The 20,605-nt window shown below is 40.4% G+C and overlaps 2 protein-coding genes across 2 annotated transcripts in view; one reads left to right on the forward strand and one right to left on the reverse strand.

Moving 5' to 3' along the window:
• NECAB1 (N-terminal EF-hand calcium binding protein 1) overlaps nt 1–20,605 on the forward strand; it is a 144,409-nt gene that overhangs the window by 108,560 nt on the left and 15,244 nt on the right. The window contains exons 6-10 of the mRNA XM_024201565.2: nt 2,558–2,694; nt 7,011–7,123; nt 11,094–11,170; nt 15,141–15,194; nt 18,798–18,910. Coding sequence (XP_024057333.1) covers nt 2,558–2,694; nt 7,011–7,123; nt 11,094–11,170; nt 15,141–15,194; nt 18,798–18,910 — 494 coding nt within the window. The remainder of the gene's footprint in view (nt 1–2,557; nt 2,695–7,010; nt 7,124–11,093; nt 11,171–15,140; nt 15,195–18,797; nt 18,911–20,605) is intronic.
• Nucleotides 12,143–20,605, reverse strand: part of CUNH8orf88 (chromosome unknown C8orf88 homolog) — a 58,678-nt gene continuing 50,215 nt past the window's right edge. Inside the window, exons 6-7 of the mRNA XM_026659085.1 lie at nt 19,458–19,513; nt 12,143–12,169 (exon numbers count right to left, since the gene is read on the reverse strand). Of these exons, the coding sequence (XP_026514870.1) occupies nt 12,143–12,169; nt 19,458–19,513 (83 nt within the window). The remainder of the gene's footprint in view (nt 12,170–19,457; nt 19,514–20,605) is intronic.

Consider the following 20,605-nt stretch of genomic DNA (forward strand, 5'->3'; position numbering starts at 1 on the left):
CAGGCTTCCTGCCTGTCCTGGTTCCAAGCTGCACCCCGGAATTGGCCAGCAGGTCCAGCTCCTAGGCGGAAGACCAGGAGGCTCTGTGTGCTGCTCTCGCCCGCAGGCACCGCCCCTGCAGCTCTCATTGGCCATGGTTCCCGGCCAATGGGAGTGTGGAGAAGGTGCTTGGGGTGGAGGCAGCACATGGAGCCTCGTTCCCCTCACCTAGGAGCTGCTGGCTGCTTCCAGAGTGCAGTGAACAGGCAGGACAGGTACGGACTAGCCTGCCTTAGCCCCGCAGCACTGTCAACTGGACTTTTAACGGCCTGGTCGGCGGTGTTGACCAGAGCCAACAGAGTCCCTTTTTGACCGGGCATTCCAGTCAAAAACCGGACACCTGGCAAACTTAAGCTTATTCGCCACTCCAGCCTTTTTACACATCTGAAAGGAACCAGACTGGGGGTCAGGATTCACCCCAAGAAATCTTGTTTTTAATCTTGATTCTGACTGTTATTCTCCCATTGGCCTTAAAGAAGTCACCTAAATTCACAGTCTGTAAAATGGGAACAATTATATCTCCCTCCTTTCACAGGGCTGCTTTGAGAATTAAATACATTTGTAAAGAATTTTGAAGATGAAAGAGACAAGGTAGATGAGGTAATATCTTTTATTGGACCAACCTGTGTTGTTGGAAAGTACAAGCTTTCAAGCTACACAGAGCCCTTTTTCATGTCTGGGGAAGGAAGCAAAGTGTCTGAGCTAAATACAAGTTGGTTCAGATGAAGACAAATGAAAGACAGATGAAAACAGCTGCACCCATATTATTGTATAATCATGGCTTCAGTACTCAAGGAACATTACAAATTAATGTTTTAGAAATTATATCTTCTTTTTTCCATGATTATTGCATTCATTTCTGTTCTGAGCTTTGTTTATTGCATATATATATAGTATATATATTTTACCTTCTGAATCACTTGTGCATATTCCCAAAGAGATCTAAGCTGCAGATTTTAGAAGATACTTTGCATGGAAATTATTTTAACATAGGGCCATGTTTGATTTGTGAGTATATCCTAAAAATAGGGAAATTTTGTAAAAAGTAGTATTATCGAAGTTCTCATTTCTTATTGATCTTTGTGGTTTGAGGCTTATTTTTGTTTTGTTGCCAAGATGACACCTTTGGTGGCTGTTTTATCTTACTCTATATCCATGATACAAAAATCTTACTAAAATAAAATGCAAATATTAAACAGAAATATTAACAATGTGCACTGTGCTGAAAATAAGTACAAAATAGGCAGCAAAAGACAGAACAGAGTCCTTAGCCCTTCATTTTAAAAGAGGCTTATGAAGATTTCATTGGAAGTTTAAATGAACTTTCTGGTTAAGACAAAATTAATTGTTTAAAAAAAAAACATAAAAAAGGGAATTAGGGAAAGTTGATTCCAATGACTATACATTAGAAGTTATGAAATGCAGACAACTGATAAGGGCAGCTAACGATATCAGTGAAAAGTCTACATCTTGTAGGGTTAACAACAATAAGAAGGAATATTTAGAATATATCAGGAATAAAAGAAATATTAAAAATGGTATAGGCCAAAAATGAGATAAACGTAGCAAAACTATTCAGAAAATTAAGCAGTGATTTGATTATGGTTCATAAGTACTTCCATGGTAAAATGATTTCTGATTGTAGAAGGTTCCCAAATCTAGCACCCAATTATAAGATCCAATGATTGGAATTTGAAACTAGACAAATTCAGACTGGAAATAAGATGCAATTTTTACTTAACAATTGGAACAGCTTACCTAGGGATGTATCACTTAAAGTTTTCAAAATCAAGAACTAAAAGATATTCTCTAGCTCAACCAACAGTTATGGGTTTGATGCAGGAACCACTTGGTGAAATTCTATAGCCTGTTGTATGCAGGAGGTTAGAGTGGATGATCAAAATGGTCCCTTTCTGGTGTTATAAATCTATGAATCTATAACTTAGCCACACAACTCAAATTTGCATGCCTAAATACCCATACATTTATTTGAATGTGTTACAAAACTGTAATCTGTTGTTTTAATGGAAGGCCATTGTTCTATAGTAATTTCCACATTTCCATCTCATTAAAGATGAGCTTTCAGCTCTTTACTGGGGCAAATGTAAGCCCTATTCCTGTAATGGTACTTTGCACAGGGAGTCTGTCCCTAAGGATCCTTTTGTAATCCCTAAGGGCATATGCTACCTTGAGGCTCTGTGAAATTTACATTCATATTAAGCTTAGAGCTGGTTGCAAATTATTCATCAGACTGATTTTCAAATGAAAAACATACTTTTCTCAAAACCAAAATTTTCCAAGGGGAAATTTCCATTTTGCTGAAAATTTTTGATTTTTCCATCAGGAAAATCAAAATGTTGCCTGCCCACGTGGAAGACTTTTGTCAGTTTTACTTTTCTGCCTGCTGAAGCTTTCCCAGAGAGCTGCATCTCCTGTTTTGGATTAAGGATGGTTTTTCGCTCTCTCATATTTCTAATATATTAGACTAATTCTCACCAATATTGTGCGTAATTTTTAGGACTATCAAAAGGCCTCTAACTTGGAACAGTTTGTGACTCGTTTCTTACTGAAAGAAACATTGAATCAGCTGCAGTCTCTCCAGAACTCCCTGGATTGTGCCATGGAAACCACAGAGGAGCAAACTCGTCAAGAAAGGTAAACTAAATGTTTTCCCCAGTTGGGTGTATGTCAGGGGCCTGGAACTAGGGGTGAAGTGACATTAGAAATAAAAGTACTGTATCTAAGATCATATGTGGAGTTAAAAATATTCCAGTGAGATGCACTTAACGTACCCTGAATTTGCAAAGACTATTTTGCGTTTTATTTTGATGTCTTAGAGACTAAATAGGACACTAAAGGACAAATCTTGCGCTCCTTAGTCAATGGGAGTTTTGCCAGAGGTAGGAGTGCAGGATCTGGTTCTAAGGCTCTGATCCTCTGATAGCATGTGGGTTCACTGCCTCATTTATGAGAGTGCAGCCATTTTGTTGCTACTTGGGATGCTTATTTTGCTTGTTTTATTTAATTTCTTTGGAGCCTCCAAAAACATAAAACACACTATAAGAAATCTAACATTGTCAGTACAAAACCTTAGTTCATTAGTCTTTCCAAATAAAAGTTTTCCTATTAATAGTCTCTCTCACAAGAACTAAGGTTACTCTACCCAACCACAACATGAGACCCTACCGAAATCATCCCTAGCCCCTCCACCTACAAGTTTCCCTAACTTCCTTAAATGCCTGTGACAAAAGATGCACTTTGCAGAGTGCCCACAAAGTTAACAAATCTGGTCTCTGGCAGACCAAGAACAGAAAAACCAGCATCTTGAACTCCCCCTGGAAACTTATTGGGATCCAGTGTAGTGCTCAGATTATTGTTGTTATAGGGTTCCTTTTTGATGCACTCCTCAACTAGTAGCCACATTTTTGCATGTAACTAGACCTTCTAAATTGACCTATTCTGAACCCTATTATTAACAACACCATTACACACTGCCTATGGTGGTTTATGCAAGTATAGATGGTTGCCTAGCCCCAGCATACATCAAGCTCAACTGTGCTTAGGCTACATCTACAACTATAAAACAATCTAAGCTTGTTTTTTTTGTTTTTGTTTTTTATTTTAACATCTACTACAAATGTGTACTTTCTCAGCAAGCACAGATTTTGGTTTAACTTAGGCCCAATGGCAACACACATTTACACATACATGTGTGTTTGCAGGATCAGGGTCTTAGATGTTTACAGGATTGTGCCTTTAACTTTTACTCACATGAACAGTCTTTACTCGTGTGAGTAGTTCCAGTGAATTCAGTGTCACCACCCACATGCGTAAGGTTTGAAGGATCAGGTATTAAAGCAGCTCATTGTATTTGAAAATATATTTTGGGGTTTTCTCTCTAGATTTTCCTTTGTTCTCCCCAATCACTGTGTTACTATACCTGTGTCTGAATCCATTTCTCAGCTAGTCCTAAAGTGCTACCCAGAATATTCTTGGTGACCTTCCAAGTTGAATGGCAAAGCAAGTTGCTGGTTTTGCCCCTTAATGCTGCTTTATGATGGATAAAGACTGTTTCAAAATTTAGAATGTTTTAAAATGTGTTTTCTCTTGATGTTTTTATATTAGAAATGCCAGGTCCTTGTTTCCTTTGCTTTGCTGTTGGATGCTGGCATCGCTGATACTGGAATAATAATGTGACAGAGGGATATTACCTGAACTGCAGATTTCTTTCCTAGAGCAATTAAGGGGGTTGAGAATGCTGATTTTCACATAGTCTAAGACTAAGAGAATGGGGGGAGGGATATGGGATGGCTTGATATTTATGATTAAAAACAAACAGCAAAATCTTTAAAGAAGAAAAGTTTAAGACCATCTTTATACATCATAAAGGAACAATAGAGTGACCTAGATATCTTGTTTGGTTTTGAATCACAGTTCTCCTTTCACTTCCATATCTTTACATCAAAATATAAGCAAAGTGATTTTATGAAGCTATTTTCAGTTTGAATTTGGGACACGCTTCCACTGAGGTCCACCTGTGCTATTGGTTTTCCCAAAGTCACTGATAGCACCAAATAGGTTTCCAGTGGGTCTAAAAGAGTATTTTGTTACCAACTCCCCTCTCTGTTAATAGTCTGGTGGGGCAATATGGAGATTTTTTGTCTAGGACTCTAGATATAGCTGTTCCTAAATGCCCTATAGCAGTGGTGTGCAACCTGTGGTCCATCAGGGTAATCCACTGGTGGTCCGCGAGACAGTGTTTATATTGACCGTCCGCAGGCACGGGCTCCTGCTGCTCCCAGTGGCCCCAGTTTGCTGTTCCCAGCCAATGGGAGCTGTGGGAAGCGGTGCAGGCCACAGGGAGAAAGTGAATTAGGAACTGTCATTTACTCCTTCACCTAACACAAGAACCAGGGGTCACCCAATGAAATCAACAGGCAGCAGGTTTAAAACAAACAAAAGGAAGTACTACTTCATACAACACATAGTCAACCTGTGGAACTCATTGTCAGGGGATGTTATGAAGGCCAAAGCTTAAACAGGGTTCAACAAAGATTTAGATAAGTTCCTGGAGGATAGGTCCATCAGTGGCTATTAGCCAAGATGTCAAGGATGCAACCCCCATGTTCTGGACATCCCTAGCTCTGACTGCCAGAAGCTGGGAGTGGATGATAGGGGATCACTCAATGATTGCCTGTTTTGTTCATTCCCTCTGAAGCACCTGCCATTGGTCAGAAGACAGGATACTGGGCTAGATGGACCATTGGTCTAACCCAATATAGCTGTTCTGATGTTCCCTCCTCACAGGTCACCATGACATACAAGAGATTAAATGAGACTGAAAAGGGCTAAAGAGCTGGTGACAGAAGTCCCAATCCAACTGCATCTTTAAAGACTTATGTTGTAGCAAAGCTTTGGTCTACACACAGATTCAGCTAAATTGGTGCAACCCTCTAGTTTGGACTCCCTTTACACCAGTATAAGTGTCTTAAATTGGTTTAGTTTAAATTGATTACAAACAGGTAATCCAATTTAAGACTCTCCTAAACAGCTTTAAGAGTGTCCACACCAGGGGATTGCACTGATTTAATTAACTCAGAGGGGTTATACTGCTGCCTGTAGTGGATAGGAATTGGGTAGTATCCCTTTAAATAGTTAACAAACCCTCTACTAATCATCATTGTCTTCTATTTTTCACAAGCCACCAGAGTGCTTCCAGAGCAGCAGTGTGACCACCCAGGCGCCATGGTCAGGGGAGCGCCATGGTCAAGAGCCTGCAGAAGGGCTGTGCTCACCCAGGAGGAGGGGGGAGGGGATAAAGGGGACTGTGTCCCCTCTCTGCCCTTCCAACAGCATGACACCTGCAGCACTGCCCCTGCTCCATCTGCTGCTGCTCTGCCTGCTGAGCGGCTGCCAGCTGCTTGGGGAGCAGTACATAAAGGGTGCCATTTTCTGTTAGGCCGACCATGAGCATTGTGCATAGGCTTTGCATGTAATATATAGTTAGTAAACTTACTTATGTGGTCCCCACTATACCCAGGTGGTTCCTTCCTGTTACATTTGTTGAGTAAAGAGCAAAAGAACACCACCACCCATTACTGTAGTACCTGAGTGCCTTCCATGTAAATCAATAGCAGTAGTGAAGTCCCTAGTGAATTTCCAAGCAAAAACAGGTGGGTAGACAAAAGCCCAAAGTTTCTTTGCCTCTGCTATAGCATCTGCAAAGTCACAAACAGTGGGGAAGTGGATAGCTTGGCTGAAATTTATTCAGAAAACTGTTTGGAGACTACTTACAAATAATGAATATAAATCAGGATTGGTCTGAGAACAATTCACTAACTAAAGAGATGGCTACATTCCAAACTTACATTATTTGAAACAAACAATTTGACCAGCCATCCTAACTGCAGCCATAGCATTAAATATTTTATTTAACGGATATATTTCAACACAGCTCTTCTCACTAGTGTACCTGGCCCTCATTCTATGCTATCCATTCCTGGTCCTCTTTGCTTCCTAAATCCCAGATTAAAATCCTTTCACAATGTTATTTATCATGAATTTAAAACAGAAAATTTCCCTTCTCAAGTGAACATATAAGTTTTGATCCTTCATTAGTAACTGATTGCATGACCCCAGTACCTTTTATGGGGACCCATTGAAATCACTGGGGCTCTGCTTAGATCCAAGGGCCTGTAATAGTGGTTCCCAGTGCAGGACCACAGTAAAGACATGCCACCAATTTTATGTCCCTATATGATATTTGTGAGGTATTAACTTTCCTTCTTTTTCCTCCTCAGTGAGTATCAAAGTGGACACAGCTAACTGTAGCAGTAAAAGCCTAGAAAATCACTCAGTAGTTTCAACAGATATTTCTCTCTCTCGCTCCTTTTTTTTTAATCAGCATCCTGACAGCAGAAGGAAGACAGAGACTTTGGCACATGGATTAACTACTATCTGTTTCTATTTAGACAAGGACCAGCAAAGCCAGAGGTGCTCTCAATTCAGTGGCCAGGAAAACGTTCAAATCGAAGATTTCAGAGGAACAGTAGTTTATCACCAAACAGTCCTCATTTAAATACAGGTATTGTCATTTCAACTTTTTAATGTATTTAAAACACACACAGAAGCAAGACAGCCATGTACTTGTCCTCAAAATTTTAAGCAGCAAGTACAAATCAATGAAGGTGCTATTATAGCTGAAAGCAATCTTCAGTTTAATACAGCAGCCATTAGCTCTAGCTGTAGAAGCAGAACAAATAAGTATACTGCTACAGCCCCAAAGTCTCCCCTGCATTAGGGCTGTTTTGCCATCCTGTAGGGTCATTGTTTTTGTGCTATGAACTGCAAATACCAGTATATACTTCTTAGCTATATTTATAGATAGTGGTGATGGGAAGAGATGGGATTATAATGAAGAGGGGGGAAAAAACACCAAGAAACAAGTTTATGCTGCCTGCATTACTCAGAGAGTGATCATGTGTCATGGTCGAGGGGAGCAAGTGTTTTTATGAGAGAGAGAGAAAGAAAGAGGGGAAAAATAAGGACACTAGCTTGAGGCACAGCAGACGTCTCTTAGGTTGACATGAAGAATTAGAAATGACAATTTTGCCTTAGGAAAAAGAAATATTGAGAGGATTCCAAGCCAAAGATAAATTTTGGAATTGTCACTAACCCAGAAAGGTGCAAGAAAGGAATCCTCAGCCTAAATATAGATCTCAGGTCCATGACATTCGTGCAACACAGACACCACAGAGCATGATGGGGAGGGATTGACGCAGCCCACTTCTCTCCACCCGGGCTCTTGGCCATGTAATTCTTCCCATTTGCAGGTGAAGTGTCCACCTCCCGCCATGTATTCTCTTGTGAAGCATCTTCTATGGTACACAAAATTGGGGCAGAGTCCCCATTGCATAGGCTTTCTGTGTCCCCTATCCAGTGAAATTAAATGTTCACAGTGTTAGTCCTCCTGCCCTGCTGTGATGCAGTGAATTTTTGGCTTTGATCACTTTTTTAGGATAGGGTGTCATGTAATTATGTTACTACTAAGGCTGTCGATTAATTGCAGTTAACTCACAGGATTAACTCAAAAAAATTAATCATGATTAAAAATATTAATTGTGATTAATCGCAGTTTTAATCATACTGCTAAACAGTAGAATACCAATTGAAATTTATTAAATATTTTTGGATGTTCTTCTACATTTTTAAATATATTGATTTCAATTACAACACAGAATACAAAGTGTACAGTGCTCATTTGATATTATTTTTATTACAAATATTTGCATTGTAAAAATGATAAACAAAAGAAATAGTATTTTTCAATTCACCTCATACAAGTACTGTAGTGCAATCTCTTTATCGTGAAAGTGCAACTTACAAATGTTTTTTTTTTTTGTTACATAACTGCACTCAAAACCTAAACAATGTAAAACTTCAGAGCCTACAAGTCCACTCAGGCCTACTTCTTGTTCAGCCAATCGCTAAGACAAACAAGTTTGTTTACATTTACAGGAGATAATGCTGTACCCTTCTTATTTACAGTGTCACCTGAAAGTGAGAACAGGCATTCGCCAGAGATGCAAGATATTTACATGCCAGATGTGCTAAAGATTCATATGTCCCTTCATGCTTCAACCACTATTCCAGAGGACATGCTTCCATGCTGATGATGCTCGTTAAAAAAATAATGTGATAATTACTTAGTGACTGAACTCCTTGGGGGAGAATTGTTTGTCTCCTGCTCTATCTTTTAGCCGCATTCTGCCATATATTTCATGTTATAGCAGTCTCGGATGATGATCCAGCACATGTTGTTCGTTTTAAGAATACTTTCATTGCAGATTTGACAAAACACAAAGAAGGTACCAATGTGAGATTTCTAAAGATAGCTCAAGAACTCAAACCAAGGTTTAAGAATCTGAAGTGCTTCCCAAAGTCTGAGAGAACGGGGTGTGGAGCATGCTTCCAAAAGTCTTAAAAGAGTAACATTCTGCTGCGAAAACTACAGAACCTGAACAAAAAAGAAAATCAACCTTCTGTTGGTGGCATCTGATTCAGATAATGAAAATGAACATGCGTCAGACCGCACTGCTTTGGATTGTTATCAAGCAGAACCCGTCATCAGCATTGATGCATGTCCTCTGGAATAGTGGTTGAAGCTTCAAGGGACAAATTAATCTTTAGCACATCTGGCATGTAAATATCTTGCAACACCTGCTACAACAGTGCCATGTGAACGCCTGTTCTCACTTTCAGGTGACATTGTAAACAAGAAGAGGGCAGTACTATCTCCCATAATGTAAACAAACTTGTTTATTTTAGCGATTGGCTGAACAAGATGTAGGACTGAGTAGACTTGTAGGCTCAAAAGATTTACATTGTTTTGTTTTTGAATGCAGGGTTTTTGTACGTAATTCTACGTTTGTAAGTTCAACTTTAATGATAAAGAGATTGCATTACACTGTTTGTATTAGGTGAATTGAAAAACACTATTTCTTTTGTTTTTTACAGTGCAAATATTTGTAATCAAAAATAAATATAAAGTGAGCACTGTACACTTTGTATTCTGTGTTGTAACTGAAATCAATAATTTGAAAATGTAGAAAACATCCAAAAATATTTAAATAAATGGTATTCTATTATTAAAAGTGTGATTAATCGTGCGATTAATTTTTTTTTAATTGCTTGACAGCCCTAGTTACTACATTTCTAAATCACAGCGTACAGTGGAAAACCTATATCAGACCACTTTTAATTATTGTGAAATTGTAAAGAATTAACAAAGCATTTTTCTCAAACAGTTAATCTAATGTACTTTGTTAGACAAGCCTCTTCTGTTTCAGAATTCCTATTTTGTTAGCACCGTTTCAAGGTTTCTTTTTCCTAAGGCAAAACTGACTTTTCTAATATCTTCATAATGATCTAGGAGATTTTGGCTGTCTCCAGCTACAATCCCTATTTTTTTTTTTCCTCCTTCCTTTTACTCTGAACATCAACTGTGATATTTCATCTTAGTAATGCATGCATCACAAAGTAGGTTCTTAGATTCTCTCTGTTATTGTCCCATTTTTTTTCCTTCTTCACTGCTCATAAATATAGCTAATAATTATTGTATTGTGTTCTCTGTTCATAGTGCCAAAACAGTGACCCCATGGGTTGACAAACATATAATGGTATACGCAAAATATCTGTATTAGGTACATCTAATTGGTGGCACCCATATTGTGGTCTATGGACCAGTGGTAGTCCATGGAGCCCTCAGAGAGTTGGCTGGTCACATGGTTCAGGCTTCCCTCATTTCCAACTGTTAAATTGCTTTAAGACACACAGGAAAATTGTGATCATGAATGGGAGGAGAGATTGTCCATGTGATAGCAAATGGGAAGAGATATGGTCCACAAAACAGCGTCTCTGATAAGAAGTGGACAACACTAAGAAAAAGGTTGAGATCCCTTTCCTAAGTTGCCAATCACTGTGTTATCAAAGAGCTAAACAAATGAAAGGTTCAAGTCTCCACCTCTCCGTGTATCTGAACATGTGTGTGTTTTATTCTCTTCTCCTTCCTGTCTTCTTTTTCCCTGTCATTGACTCATTATAAGTAGTGGAAACATTACCGGGGGAAGGCTTGAGCAACAAAAAGGTGAGGCTTGCATTCCGATCTGAACATAAGTTAGGGCTTGGATTCATTTCCCTGGACAAGCAGTTCCAACAGAGTTTCAACAATTCCAACAGAGTTTCAAAACACTGGAGTTAACATGGAATTCAGTTTAAAAATAAAAAAGCTCGATAGTTTCTACTGCATCCCGTGAAGAATCATGTGTTTTAGGAAATCACTATTACAGGAAAAATTGTTTCAGTTTAATTTACTAGTTATGCATAAACAAATGTTAACAATCAAATACATCCTAGCCTTTTTTCAAGATGCAAAATAAGTTACAAGCTAACAAAACATTCTTACATGTGTATTTATAACAACATAAAAATAAGTAAGTACATTACATCCCAGCTTTCAGTAACATTTTATCCTTCATTATTTATGTTTCTGAAAGGTTGGTTAGAGGAAGACAACCAATGGATGACCCAGATAAACAGACTCCAGAAGCTGATTGACAGGCTGGAAAAGAAGGTATATATTTCCTTTTATCTGTTCTCTCTCTCTCTTGTTTTCAGTAAAGATTTCTGAAGCAATCCTGAAACCATAAATGTTCTTCCTGCCATGTCATATTCACACTGCTGTTCCAACTAATAATGACAGCAACTAGCACAACAGCTACATGAGCTAAAGCACATTAAATGCCCATCTCCCTTTCATCTTGCTTATTCCTATTTGATGATTTCATAAAAAACAACAACACTTCACTGAATATTCACAGCTCTTTTTTCCTGAGTTGGTATCTGTATCTGCTGTATATTCACATGCCTGGGGGGAGGGATAGCTCAGTGGTTTGAGCATTGGTCTACTAAACCCAGGGTTGTGAGTTCAATCCTTGAGGGGCCCATTTAGGGAATGGGGGTAAAAATCTGTCCGGGGATTGGTCCTGCTTTGAGCAGGGGGTTGGACTAGATGACCTCCTGAGGTCCCTTCCAACCCTGATATTCTGTGATTCTACATGTAACACACACTGCTTGCATACATTAATATGCAAAGTCAACTACCCTCTGTTAGTTAAGTTTGGTCTATACATAACATTCCTAACACAACCATAAGAGTATGAAAAGTTAAGGCATCTAACAGTACCTACTATCTTCTCCTCTATCCAGAGTCCCACACCTCACCACTAGAACAATCATCCACTGCAGAGTACACACCACAACTTACTAAGGATATTTAATAAGGTGCCTTATTAATGATGCCAGCCTTCCAGCTACTCCTGCCGCAAGGTCCCCAGCTCCCTCATAACAAACAGATCAGACTTCACACCCCTTTTGTGCAAAGATATGAAAAATCACACTCACTTGTGTCTGGGGAATAACATTTTATATATCTTATCTGTATTTATTTTCCATTCTGCAAGCACAGGGTCCCCAGTGTCCATTCGCTGTAGGACCGGGGAATATTCTTCACCTCTTCCTGGTTGAATCTTCCCACTACAACTGGTCACAAATTCTCTGATGGCAGGGTTTTCTGTCAGAAAATGCCAGTTGGTCAAAATCAAATTTTGTGGAGATGGTTCTATTTTGACAAAGTTCCAGTGGAGTCCTGTTTGGCTTTCTGTCAACTTGCCCACCCGGCTCTTGGGCAGCCTGCCATGTGGCCTGATGGGGAGCCAAGAGTCTGAAAACCCTGGCTTCTGACTCAACTGGGGCTTCCAGGCTCCCAGCTCCCCTTCAGCACACTGGATGGGATGACAGGGAGCTGGGAACCTGGCAGCCCTGTGAGCACCAGCTCCCAGGCTTGTGGCTCCTTGGCAGTCTGAGCATCCAGGGCCCATAGCTCTGAGGCAGTCTGCAGTCCCTGAGCCAGGACCCCAAAGTTTCCGGAGCCCACAGCTTAGACTCTCTTAGAGCCAAAGCTCCATTCCTTTTTGCAGTAAATTTTGAAATATCAAAATCCTCCACAAAACAAAATCACCTTTATCTGTACAGTTCTTCCCATTTCCAGCTTGAGTTGCCATATGGTATCACATCATTACCAACCAAGCCAGTGGGGTGAAAGTCAGCCCTGCACAGAGGGCCAGCACAAAGCCTATGTGTCAGTTAAATCCCACTTCAGATCTATTTGGAGGGTTTAAGTGGTGGATAGCCCTTATGCAGGCCCTCTGCATAGGGTGAATTTCACCTTAGACCAGTCTTGTACTTTCAAATTTATAGAAGGAATTTGAACATGTTTTAAATTAGCCTGTCAGAACTTTGGGGCCAAATTTTGCCCTCAGTTAGGTAAATACCACGCATTTTGTAGGGGAGCAAAATTTGGCCTACTTCATTCTACAGTAGGGTGAAATCTGCAGTAGTACTTGTTGCTACTTTATGCTGTGATCTCTTGCTTCACCTCTTTTACTTTATTCCTGTCCTTGGAGTTTAGTATGAGAAGTATACGGAGGCCACAGGAAGTATAATGAGATTAAGTTTCCTGCATGGTTCTCTATCTGAAGTCTCTGTGCTGACAGATGAGCCATTACAAATAGTTTCCTCACAAATTTTGTGATTTCCCATCTAAATTCTGCATGAGATGCACAATTGCACAGCAGTTGATGAGTGAATGTCATTTCACTACTGACTTATTCTGCCACCTGCTGTTGGTGATGCTCCAGCAAATACCATGTTTACTTAAACTCCACTAGCAGCATCACATCTGCTGTTTGCTTTTAACCACCTATTGTGTTTGCACTTGCAAAATGCCTGCTTCCCAAGGTTAAGAAGTCATTGCCCAATTGTATTCATGTTTGGGAAAGAAAAAGCATCTTTAAATTTCTTACACAAAGAAGCTCGTACAGTGTGTTGCCATTTGCCACCATGTAGCCTGCTGCAATTTGCCAAATCCTGAATTTTGCTTCACATCTTTATTACAAATATTTCTTGTTTGTTCTGAAGAGTGAAGAAACTGTCTCTGGTGCTAAAATACCCCTTTGTCACTGGGTATGTCTACACTTCAAGCTGGAGGTATAAATTCCAGCTCAAGGAGACATACCTATGTTGGCTCTTGGACAGGTAGGCAGTCAGGGTGGCTAGCCCCTTTGCAGCTCACAACTACACTCTATTTTTAGTGCAGTGGCTCGATCAGAGCAAGCCCAGGTATGTCTCTTCAAGATGAAATTTACACCTCCAGCTTGACATGTAGACATACCCACTGGGTTACAAGTATTCCTATGTGTAGCATTATAGGGCCTGATCATCAGTGGGCATTTGCTAACTTTGTACATGCACTACTAGATGTGGACATGCAAATCTTTGATTTGTGTGAACACATCTAGTAGTGCGCATATGAAGTAAGTAGGTACATTTGCAATCTCACAAATGCACCTGCTTGAAAATCAGACTAAATGCAGGCAAGTAGGTCTATCCACGTGCAGTTCTACTTTGTGCCTGTTCCTTCTCCAGAAATTTCTTTAATCCAGCAGATGTATTTAGAAGCTAATTCACCACCTCTAGCATGGGGGTTCCCAAACTTGGTTCACGGCTTGTTCAAGGTAAGCCCCTGGCGGGCCGCGAGACGCTTTGTTTACCTGAGCGTCCGCAGGTACGGCCGTTTGCAGCTCCCAGTGGCCGCGGTTCGCCGTTCCCGGCCAACAGGAGCTGTAGGAAGCAGTGGCCCGGCCTGCGCCACTTCCCGCAGCTCCCATTGGCCAAGAAATGTAAACCGCGGCCACTGGGAGCTGCGAGAGGCTATACCTGTGGACGCTCAGGTAAACAAAGTGTCTCATGGCCCACCAGGGGCTTACCCTGAACAAGCCGTGAACCAAGTTTGGGAACCACTGCTCTAGCATATATACCGTTCACTGCAGCAATGTGGATTCTTTTAACTGCATTGTTGGCTGTATGGAAGATTTCCCAGCTATGAATGCTAGCAGTTGTGGAAGACTCTTCAAGGCCTAATTGAGCTTCCTTCTTCTCTTGAGCACATTTAGCAGCTACTCGTTAATAAAGGGATTTGCTCATAATACTACCCATGAATAAAATCTACACAAGTTTCTCCTGTACAAGACCTATATTATGCTAAATCGCAGGGTTCGTTCATTCATTCCTACTTGCCTCTTGTTTGACATCTTCAGCTGAGAGTTTTTCTTTTGTGAGTTAGATCTAAAATATGAATGTGACCGAGCAGATTTATCACAAATTAACAACTTGCTTCTCTGTCTAGCTATTAATGGGATTTGAAATCTGTGTGTGTGCGCGCGCTAAATTTGATCCAGCCTGTAGCTCTTGTACAGCCACTGAAGTGGGTGAGGTTCTTCAAGCAACTTGTATGTCAGACTAACAACTAATAAATAAGCAGAAAGGCCTTAGTTCAAACCCTTCATTCTAAGTATGCCTATATCAGAATCTGGTTTGGAATGGCCTAGTCTACCCCCGCCCCGCCCCCAAAATAAAAGTCTAAGTCATTGCCCACAGTTAATCTTGTGTGTTTATATTTGCATTCTTTCCCCCTTGATCACAAGGATCTAAAGCTTGAGCCACTGGAAGAAGAGGTTTTGGAAGGAAACACAAAATCTGTAAGTGTTTTTCAAGGCAGTGAATTTATTAAGACATTTGTGGACCAATTTTGTGTGATGTAGACAGTATCCATCTGCAGCTTGGCTGAAATCACCAAACTCACTTTTCAGCTAATAAGGATCTATTTTATTGCAGCAGAGCCTCAATGCACAAGAAATAATAACAAGACCAAAAAGAGCTTTTTGGGGAAGAGGGAGTATCACCAAACTGAGAGGACATGAGAAAATACTCATTATTTAGAGATAATAAACAGAGATAGTTTCTTTATTTTTATGATTCACTAAGAACATATCCAGAAATGAACACAAATTACAAGTAGGTATACATGCCAAGAGCAAATCTTCCAAATAAATCAGTGTTGATACCAAGGTTAAACCATAAATCAAATAAAAAGAACGAGGAGTACTTGTGGCACCTTAGAGACTAACAAATTTATTTGGGCATAAGCTTTTGTGGGCTAAAACCCACTTCATCAGATGCATGCAGTGGAAAATACAGTAGGAAGAAAGATATCTACAGAGAACATGAAAAAAATGGGGGTTGCCATACCAACTCTAACGAGACTAATCTCAGTTAAGGTGGGCTATTATCAGCAGGAGGAAAAAAATCTTTTGTAGTGATAATCAGGATGGCCCATTTCAAACAGTTGACAAGAAGGTGTGAGTAACAGTAGGGGAAAAATTAGCATGGGGAAATAGTTTTTAGTTTGTGTTATGACCCATCCACTCCCAGCCTTTATTCAAGCCTAATTTAATGGTGTCCGGTTTGCAAATTAATTCCAGTTCTGCAGTTTCTCATTGGAGTCTGTTTTTGAAGTTTTTTTTTGTTGAAGAATTGTGACTTTTAGGTCTGTAATTGAGTGTCCAGAGAGGTTGAAGTGTTCTCCGACTGGTTTTTGAACGTTATAATTCTTGACGTCTGATCTGTGTCCATTTATTCTTTTGCATAGAGACTGTCCGCAAAATGTACATGGCAGAGGGGCATTGCTGGCACATATCACACTGGTAGATGTGCAGGTGAACGAGCCCCTGATGGTGTGGCTGATGTGATTAGGTCATATGATGGTGTCCTTTGAACAGATATGTGGAAAGAGTTGGCAATGGGCTTTGTCGCAAGGATAGGTTCCTGGGTTCGTGTTTTTGTTGTATGGTGTGTTGTTGCTAGTGAGTATTTGCTTCAGGTTGGGGGACTGTCTGTAAGCGAGGACTGGCCTGTCTCCCAAGATCTGAGAGAGTGAGGGATCGTCCTTCAGGATAGGTTGTAGATCCTTGATGATGCGCTGGAGAGGTTTTAGTTGGGGGACTGAAGGTGACGGCTAGTGGCATTCTGTTACTTTCTTTGTTGAGCCTGTCCTGTAGTGATTAACACTACAAAAGTTTTTGTCTCCTGCTGCTAATAGCCCACTTTAATTGATTAGTCTCGTTAGAGTTGGTATGGCAACCCCCATTTTTTCGTGTGTGTGTGTGTGTGTGTGTGTGTGTGTGTGTGTGTATAGATAGATAGATATAGATATCTTCCTACTGTATTTTCCACTGCATGCATCTGATGAAGTGGGTTTTAGCCCACAAAAGCTTATGCCCAAATACATTTGTTAGTCTCTAAGGGCTGGTCTACACCCAGACCAGACGCGATAAGTCGAACCAGGAAGTGCTCGCCGTCAACTGCGGTACTCCAGCTCGGCGAGAGGAGTACCGCGGAGTCGACGGGGAGCCTGCCTGCCGCGTGTGGACCGCGTCTGAACCGCGGTAAGTTCGAACTAAGGTATGTCGACTTCAGCTACGTTATTCACGTAGCTGAAGTTGTGTACCTTAGTTCGACTTGGGGGGTTAGTGTAGACCAGGCCTAAGTTGCCACAAGTACTCCTTGTTCTTTTTGTTGATACAGACTAACACAGCTACCACTCTGAACCCTTAAATCAAATGTGCATGAAAAGAGATAGCCAATGATGGCACTTAGTAGACTCAAACAAGAAAAACATTAACAAGGAAAGATCAAATGAGTCATATGATTCTGGATAGCTTGATTGTGAAATAGTATAGATGCAAGTTGATCAATGAGATGACCGTACCAATAATCAAGCCAGGAAGGAATCAAAGCCTGGACCAAAGATTCCATTGCGTTGGTTGTTAAGCAAGCATCATTTCTTGAAATACTGAATAAGCAAAGTAACATGTATTAATGGATGAACCAATATGCAAACTCCTTAGAATATTAGAATTATAAGCATCAAGAATTAAGGATGAAAAGGTCTGGTGTCTTCTCCACTTCCAGTTATTCTTCTAGAGTTTTACCGTTCAAGGTTATTCATTCTGTAGAAAGGACAAACTTTTCAAGTCAATGTATAGTTTCAATTATTATTTTCAACAGAGGGGTAGCCGTGTTAGTCTGGCTGTGTAAAAAGCGACAGAGTCCTGTGGCACCGTATAGACTAATAGACGTATTGGAGCATAAGCTTTCGTGGGTGAATACCCACTTCATCAGACGCATGACCCGTCACCCACAAAAGCTTATGCTCCAATACGTCTGTTAGTCTATAAGGTGCCACAGGACTCTTTGTCGCTATTTTCAACTAGTCACTTCAAAAAAATTACTATAATAACATGACCACACTGTAAATCTTTTTTGCATTTCTTTTATTTAATTTCACAAAGGCTAAATCCAAAGTGAAGAAGAAACACACTTTTTCTTCTCTACTATCTCTGTTTCCTGATTATATGTCTGAGAAAACCTGTACTGGAATATATCAAAAATAGGGTTGTATTCCATATCTTAAATCACATTAAGGTTTGGGCTTGTGAGCAATTGGGGTCAAAGGGTTGTAACTTCCATATCTGGAGACTTAGGTTCAACTTGCACATCTACTTGCATAGTATTGATTCATCCACTGAAATGTGTTAACTTTTCTTATGAAATAAGCAACTATTGTTTCTTGACATAACAATAAAGACATGAGAAACTCTGATCCAGGCTTTGGACAAGTCACACACATTTTCAAAAGTGGCCACAGATTTTGGGTGCCCATCTTGAGCAGCAGCCTAGCTTGGTGCAAGAATAACCTGTAACATATGTAGATTATTTTACTCTAAGGTGCCAGAGAACTAAAACAGTGGATTGCAAACTCTACTGGGGAATATCAGGGGGCAGGGGTGGAGGGGTTGTGTTGTTTTACATGATGGAATCATTTCTGCTGGTCTTACATTTTATAAAAGCTTATATTTACAAAAGCTAAATTTGGGGGCAAATTGGAACTGAGAGTATCCCTTTAAGATTCCTGTACAATCAGTATTTTTTAAATTCTCTGTGCTGTTCTTGATCTCTCAGTCTGAATGTTGCATTACATTTTTTTTCATTTAATTAAATGAAGTTGGATATACTTGATATCATGGATTTGAGGATACTCAACTTGAGAAACCTAGAGCTTGATTTTTAAAGGTGCTAAACACCCATCACCCCAACTGAAGCTGATGGGAGCTGAGCTGCTCAGCACATCTGAAATTCAGGCCATAGATTTCTCAGCTTGGGATCCTGACAACTTTCTTAGTTTAAAATGTATGGAAATGATAGGAGGCACATGCCAATGAATACTGTAATATCTTCATCAGCACATAATGATTGTTCAGCGTCAAATGTCTGTGCTAGAGGAAGAACTAGAAGAATTCCGACTCGCTCTGAAACAGTATGTGGAATCTGCTTCTACTCGGACTGGATGTTTGCAGTAAGTATGATTCTATTACCATTGCGGCGTATTCTGCGTAGCACTACAGATATGAATATTTCTTTGAATGAATCTCAAACTTGGGGTGGACCAAGTGTTAACAGAGAGACTGTCTCATGGACCATCTTCTCTTCTGTTGGGGAACACACACGAAGGGAGCATTGGGACAGGACTATTGGAATAAAAGGGAGAGTTCAAAGCATATAAAATATTCTGTATATTCATATAAAATATTCATATAAAGTATTCAATGTGGGGACTTGGGCCTAGCTGTAGAGATGAACAAATAATTCAACATATATGTTGAATAATTTGAAAAGAATCACACAATGTGTTGAATTAGTCAGTGAATAGTATTTGCCCAGCTTTTGCCCTCTGTAACAGAGGATAATTAGAAAAAGAGCTGGAAGTGAGAATAGCCATAGGATAGCCCTAGGATACTGCAGTTTCTTGTAGGGGAGGTGGTTTTGTAGCATTTTCTTAGGATCCCTGAGAAGGGGAGCTTTTGAAGAAAGACTCTTTTGAAGACTTTTTTTCTAGTGCATACCTTTCTGGGACAATGCCTCAGCAAGCTTCCTCCACCCTGATCCTGCAGTCCTGATCCTGCAAAACATCCCACAAAGGCATATAAAGCTCTACCCATACAAATCACTTTGCAGGATCAAACCCTTATTTGGAATTCTTTCAAAATTGAATAAAAAAAGTTGATTTCCTGCCTACCATAGCGTGATTGTTGTGAATTGTTGGGTTTTTTCTTCTGCTGTACTTCTCTGTTAATCAGTCACTCTCTGAGGGCAGGTTACGCTTAAAACACTGCATCAGCGCAGTTGCACCAATGCAGCTGCACCGCTATAGGACTTTAATGAAGACGTTCTGAGCCAACGGGAGGAGCGTCTCCTGTTGGCGTAGTTAATCCACCTCTGCGAGAGGCAATAGGTATGTCAGCAGGAGAAGCTCTCCTGCTGACATAGCACTGTCTACGCCATCACTTAGGTTGATATAACTAAGTTGCTTAGGGGGTGTGGATTATTCACCTATTCTTCCACTGTGTGGGATGTTAAGAAGTAAACTGTCCTGACCCTCATACATTAAATCAGACAAATGGTAGAAATATAGTACTATACAGGAATAGCTTATGGAAGGAGTTGTGTGTGTATTTATGTCTGTGTTTACCTTTTATACTAAAAAAAAAATTTTTTTTTTAGTTATACCAAAGTAATTCTGTCGTGTAGACTAGGGCCTGGTCTACACTACGGGTTTAGGTCGACTTTAGCCGCGTTAAATCGAATTAAGCCTGGACACGTTCACACGACGAAGCCCTTTCTTTCGACTTAAAGGGCCCTTTAAACCGGTTTCTTTACACCACCTCCGACGAGGGGATTAGTGATAAAATCGGCCTTAGGGGGTCGGAATTGGGTTAGTGTGGCCGGAATTCGACGTTATTGGCCTCCGGGAGCTATCCCACAGTGCTTCATTGTGACCGCTCTGGACAGCACTCTCAACTCAGATGCACTGGCCAGGTAGACAGGAAAAGCCCCGCGAACGTTTGAATTTCATTTCCTGTTTGCTCAGCGTGGAGAGCACAGGTGACCACGCAGAGCTCATCAGCACAGGTAACCGTGATGGAGTCCCAGGATCGCAAAAGAGCTCCAGCATGGACAGAACGGGAGGTTCGGGATCTGCTCGCCATATGGG

This window comes from Terrapene carolina, unplaced genomic scaffold, assembly GCF_002925995.2.
Source record: "Terrapene carolina triunguis isolate 2854851 unplaced genomic scaffold, T_m_triunguis-2.0 Scaffold58, whole genome shotgun sequence".
Classification (NCBI taxonomy): domain Eukaryota; kingdom Metazoa; phylum Chordata; order Testudines; family Emydidae; genus Terrapene; species Terrapene triunguis.